The sequence below is a fragment of the Mercenaria mercenaria genome, unplaced genomic scaffold (assembly GCF_021730395.1).
Source record: "Mercenaria mercenaria strain notata unplaced genomic scaffold, MADL_Memer_1 contig_3550, whole genome shotgun sequence".
NCBI lineage: Eukaryota > Metazoa > Mollusca > Bivalvia > Venerida > Veneridae > Mercenaria > Mercenaria mercenaria.
In genome coordinates, this window is record NW_026461700.1 from 60,630 (window position 1) to 66,749 (window position 6,120).

The 6,120-nt window shown below is 44.4% G+C and overlaps 1 protein-coding gene across 1 annotated transcript; it reads left to right on the forward strand.

Annotated features, from left to right (window-relative positions):
- Positions 1 to 372: 372 nt before the first annotated feature.
- On the forward strand, positions 373 to 5,607 carry LOC128553168 (elastin-like; the record flags this gene model as incomplete). The annotated part of the gene is made up of 7 exons (XM_053534290.1): positions 373 to 514; positions 1,174 to 1,518; positions 2,307 to 2,520; positions 3,006 to 3,085; positions 3,195 to 3,481; positions 4,398 to 4,755; positions 5,372 to 5,607. Coding segments are annotated over exons 1-7 (1,662 nt in total), but the record flags the coding sequence as incomplete, so codon positions are not given.
- Positions 5,608 to 6,120: the final 513 nt, after the last annotated feature.

The window sequence follows — 6,120 nt, forward strand, 5'->3', positions numbered from 1 at the left end:
AGCAACAACAGCAACAGTGAGCTGTAGCATAGCTGCTGTAAAGACAGAAGCAGCAGCGGCAGTAAAAAACAATACCGGCAGTAGCAGTAGCAGTAGCGACAACCTCGGTACTAGCAGTAGCAGCAGAAGCAATACCAGTAGTTAAAGTAGTAGAACCTGTACTACCAATAGCAGTTGCAGGGGAGTCGGTACCAGCAGTGTCAGTGATCATTTTCTGTACCTACAGAAGTATAAATAGTAGCAGTGAGCAGTAGTAATAGCAGTAAGCAGTAACAGTACCCGCAGTAGCAATACCAGCTGTAGCAGTACCAGCAATAGCAGTAGAATCAGTAGAAGTACCAGCAGAAAAGATAGCAGTAGTAGCAGTGAGCGATGGCAATGGCAGCAGTAGCAGTAGTGACAGAAGCGGTACCATTAATAGCAGTTGCTACAGCAGAAGCAGCAGTAGCAGTACCAGCTAGCAGTAGCAAAACAACCAGTAGCAGCAAAAGAAATGCTAGTGGAAGTAGTACTAGTAGTAGCCTTGAGTAGAAACAGCAGAAAACAGTAGTAGATTAGTAGATTTAGTAGCAGCAGAAGCAGTACTAGCAGTGTCATTATCAGAAGCAATGTGTCAGTAGCAGTACAAGCATGTATAGTACAAGCTGTAGCAGAAGAAAAAGAAGACGTACCAGCAAAATCAGTTGCAGCAGTAGCAGTGAGCGGTGGCAGCAGTTGCATCAGCAACAGAAGCAATGCAAGTAGTAGCAAATGAAGCAGTGCCAGCAGTAACAAAGGCAGCAGATTCAATGCCAATATTAGCATCAGAGAAGTACAGCAGTAGTACCAACAGTAGCATCGCAGCAGAATCAGAAGAAACAACATAAGCAATAGTAGTAACGGCAGAAGCAGTAACAGTAGTAGCAGTAGCAACAACAGAAGCAATGCCAGAAGTAGCAGCAGCAGTATCAACAGTAGAAGAAGCAGCAGACTCAATGGCAGTAGAAGCAGTAGAATCAGTATCAATAGTAGCAGTAACATCAAAGGCGGTACCAGTGGGCAGTTTAAATGAGAGGATGCAGTAGCAGCCGAAGAAGTACAGCAGTAGCAGTAGCAGCAATTCATTGCCAGCAGTAGCATTAACATCAGAGGCGGTACTAAGCATTAAGCAGTAAGAAGTAACTGTACCAGCAGTAGAAAAATCATTACCAGTAGTAGCAGTACCAACTGTAGCAGTGCCAGCAATAATAGAAGTATCAGCAGAAGCAAAAGCAGCAGTAGCAGCGAAAGGAGAACAAGCAGAAAGAGAGGCAGCAGTTGCAGCAAAGGCAATACCAGTAGTAGCATTAGCGGCGGGATCAGTGCCAGCAAAAGCAGTAGTAACAGTAGGAGCAGCAGCAAATGCAATATCAGCAGTAGCAGTACCAGCAATAGGGGTACAATCAGTAGTAGTAGCAGCAGACGAAGTACTAGCAGTAGCAGTGAGTAGCAGCAGTATAAGCAGTAGAAGTACAAATAGAAGCAAAAGCAGCAGAAGCAGTAAGCATAAGTAGCAGAATCATTACCAGCAGTATAGGTGGACAGTAATAATCAGCGGAAGCAATAGACAGTAGAAGTACTAGCAGTATTAAAACCAGCAACAACAGTAGCAGTAAGCGGTAGCAAGAAAGGCAGCAGAAACAGTACCAGAAGTAGCGGTAGCAGAAGCATTACCAGCAGTATGAGTGGACAGTAATAATCAGTGGAAGCAATAGACAGTAGAAGTACTAGCAGTAGCAAAACCAGCAACAACAGTAGCAGTAAGAGGTAGCAGCAAAGGCAGCAGAAACAGTACCAGCAGTAGCGGTAGCAGTAAGCAGTAGCAGTACCAGCAGAAGCAGAACCTATAAAAGCAGTAGAAACAGTAGCAGCAGAAGCAGTACTAGTAGTAGCACAAGCATTACCACTACCAGTGGTAGCATTGAGGTCAGAAGCAGTACCAACAGTAGGAGTGAGCTTAAGCAGCAGAAGCTGTACCAGAGGTTGTAATAGAAGCTAAGGAATTGCAACACAAACATTAGCAGTAGAAGCAGTACCAGTTGTGTCATCGAGAAGTAGCAGTGAGCAGTAGCAGTACCATCAGAAGCAGCAGCATAAACAGTACAAGCAGTAGCAGTGAGCAGTAGCAGTAACAGCAGAAGCAGTACCAGTAAGCAGTAGCAGTAGAAGCACTACTAGCAGTAGCAGCAGAAGCATTACCAATAGCAGCAGCAGCATGGTATAATTGAGTAATAATCAGGAGTAGCAATTAGCTTAAGAAGTATTAGCAGTAGTAGCAGTACCAACAGTAACAGTACCAGCAATAATAGAAGTATCAGCAGAAGCAAAAGCAGCAGTAGCAGCAAAAGGGGAACAAGCAGAAGGAGAAGCAGCAGTTGCAGCAAAGGCAATACCAGCAGTAGCATTAGCGGCGGGATCAGTACAAGCAATAGCAGTAGTAACAGCAGAAGCAGCAGCAAATGCAATATCAGCAAAAGCAGTACTAGCAATAGGGGTACAATCGTACTAGTAGTAGCAGACGAAGTACTAGCAGTAGCAGTAGCAGTGAGTAGCAGCAGTATAAGAAGTAGAAGTACAAATAGAAGCAAAAGCAGCAGAAGCAGTAAGCAGAAATAGCAGAAGTAGCAGAAGCATTACCAGCAGTATGAGTGGACAGTAATAATCAGCGGAAGTAATAGACAGTAGAAGTACTAGCAGTAGCAAAACCAGCAACAACAGTAAGCGGTAGCAGCAAAGGCAGCAGAAACAGTACCAGCAGTAGCGGTAGCAGTAAGCAGCAGCAGTACCAACAGTACCAGCAGAAGCAGAACCTATAAAAGCAGTAGAAACAGTAGCAGCAGAAGCAGTACTAGTAGCAGCACAAGCATTACCACTACCAGCCGCAGCATTGAGCTTAGAAGCGGTACCAACAGTAGCAGTGAGCTTTAGCAACAGAAGCTGTACCAGAGGTTGTAATATAAGCTTACGAATTGCAACACAAACATTAGCAGTAGAAGCAGTACCATCAGAACCAGCAGCATAAACAGTACAAGCAGTAGCAGTAGCAGTAACAGCAGAAGCAGTACCAGTAAGCAGTGGCAGTAGAAGCACTACTAGCAGTAGCAGCAGAAGCATTAGCAGTAGCAGCAGCAACATGGTATAATTGAGTAATAATCAGCAGTAGCAATTAGCTTAAGAAGTATTAGCAGTAGTAGCAGTACCAACAGTAGCAGTACCAGCAATAATAGAAGTATCTGCAAAAGCAAAAGCAGCAGTAGCAGCAAAAGGAGAACAAGCAGAAGGAGAAGCAGCAGTTGCAGCAAAGGCAATACCTGTAGTAGCATTAGCGGCGGGATCAGTACAAGCAATAGTAGTAGTAACAGCAGAAGAAGCAGCAAATGCAATATCAGCAATAGCAGTACCATCAATAGGGGTACAATCAGTACTAGTAGTAGCAGACGAAGTACTAGCAGTAGCAGTAGCAGTGAGTAGCTGAGTAGCAGCAGTATAAGAAGTAGAAGTACAAAAAGAAGCAAAAGCAGCAGAAGCAGTAAGCAGAAGTAGCAGAAGCATTACCAGCAGTATGAGTGGACAGTAATAATCAGCGGAAGCAATAGACAGTAGAAGTACTAGCATGAGCAAAACCAGCAACAACAGTAGCAGTTAGAGGTAGTAGCAAAGGCAGCAGAAACAGTACCAGCAGTAGCAGTAGCAGTAAGCAGTAGCAGTACCAACAGTACCAGCAGAAGTAGAACCTATAAAAGCAGTAGAAACAGTAGCAGCAGAAGCAGTACTAGTAGCAGCACAAGCATTACCACTACCAGCGGCAGCATTGAGCTTAGAAGCGATACCAACAGTAGCAGTGAGCTTCAGCAGCAGAAGCTGTACCAGAGGTTGTAATAGAAGCTTACGAATTGCAACACAAACATTAGCAGTAGAAGCAGTACCAGTTGTATCATCGAGAAGTAGCAGTGAGCAGTAGCAGTACCATCAGAAGCAGCAGCATAAACAGTACAAGCAGTAGCAGTGAGCAGTAGCAGTAACAGCAGAAGCAGTACCAGTAAGCAGTAGCATAAACAGTACAAGCAGTAGCAGTGAGCAGTAGTAGTAACAGCAGAAGCAGTACCAGAGGTTGTAATAGAAGCTAAGGAATTGCAACACAAACATTAGCAGTAGAAGCAGTACCAGTTGTGTCAACGAGAAGTAGCAGTGAGCAGTAGCAGTGCCATCAGAAGCAGGAGCATAAACAGTACAAGCAGTAGCAGTGAGCAGTAGCAGTAACAGCAGAAGCAGTACCAGTAAGCAGTAGCGGTAGAAGCTCTACTAGCAGCAGCAGCAGAAGCAGAAGCATTACCAGTAGCAGCAGCGGCATGGTATAATTGAGTAATAATCAGCAGTAGCAATTAGCTAAAGAAGTATTAGCAGTAGTAGCAGTACCAACAGTAACAGTACCAGCAATAATAGAAGTATCAGCAGAAGCAAAAGCAGCAGTAGCAGCAAAAGGAGAACAAGCAGAAGGAGAAGCAGCAGTTGCAGCAAAGGCAATACCAGTAATAGCATTAGCGGCGGGATCAGTACCAGCAATAGCAGTAGTAACAGCAGAAGCAGCAGCAAATGCAATATCAGCAATAGCAGTACCATCAATAGGGGTACAATCAGTACTAGTAGTAGCAGACGAAGTACTAGCAGTAGCAGTAGCAGTGAGTAGCAGCAGTATAAGAAGTAGAAGTACAAAAAGAAGCAAAAGCAGCAGAAGCAGTAAGCAGAAGTAGCAGAAGCATTACCAGCAGTATGAGTGGACAGTAATAATCAGTGGAAGCAATAGACAGTAGAAGTACTAGCAGTAGCAAAACCAGCAACAACAGTAGCAGTAAGAGGTAGCAGCAAAGGCAGCAGAAACAGTACCAGCAGTAGCGGTAGCAGTAAGCAGTAGCAGTACCAGCAGAAGCAGAACCTATAAAAGCAGTAGAAACAGTAGCAGCAGAAGCAGTACTAGTAGCAGCACAAGCATTACCACTACCAGCGGCAGCATTGAGCTTAGAAGCGGTACCAACAGTAGCAGTGAGCTTTAGCAGCAGAAGCTGTACCAGAGGTTGTAATAGAAGCTTACGAATTGCAACACAAACATTAGCAGTAGAAGCAGTACCAGTTGTATCATCGAGAAGTAGCAGTGAGCAGTAGCAGTACCATCAGAAGCAGCAGCATAAACAGTACAAGCAGTAGCAGTGAGCAGTAGCAGTAACAGCAGAAGCAGTACCAGTAAGCAGTAGCGGTAGAAGCTCTACTAGCAGCAGCAGCAGAAGCAGAAGCATTACCAGTAGCAGCAGCAGCATGGTATAATTGAGTAATAATCAGCAGTAGCAATTAGCTTAAGAAGTATTAGCAGTAGTAGCAGTACCAACAGTAGCAGTACCAGCAATAATAGAAGTATCTGCAAAAGCAAAAGCAGCAGTAGCAGCAAAAGGAGAACAAGCAGAAGGAGAAGCAGCAGTTGCAGCAAAGGCAATACCAGTAGTAGCATTAGCGGCGGGATCAGTACCAGCAATAGCAGTAGTAACAGCAGAAGCAGCAGCAAATGCAATATCAGCAATAGCAGTACCAGCAATACGGGTAAATCAGTACTAGTAGTAGCAGACGAAGTACTAGCAGTAACAGTAGCAGTGAGTAGCAGCAGTATAAGAAGTAGAAGTACAAATAGAAGCAAAAGCAGCAGAAGCAGTAAGCAGAAGTAGCATAAACAGTACAAGCAGTAGCAGTGAGCAGTAGCAGTAACAGCAGAAGCAGTACCAGTAAGCAGTAGCAGTAGAAGCACTACTAGCAGTAGCAGCAGAGCATTACCAGTAGCAGCAGCAGCATGGTATAATTGAGTAATAATCAGCAGTAGCAATTAGCTTAAGAAGTATTAGCAGTAGCAGTGAGCGGTAGCAGCAGAATATTTATAGCAGCGGTAGCAGTGAGCATTAGCAGTACCAACAGTAGCAGTTGCAGCAGAAGTAGAACTAAAAATCGAAGAAAAAACAGTAGCAGCAGAAACAGTACTAACAGTAGCAGTACCAGCAGTAGCACTACCAGCAGTACCAACAGTAACACCAGAAACACTACCAGCAGTAGCAGTACCAGTGA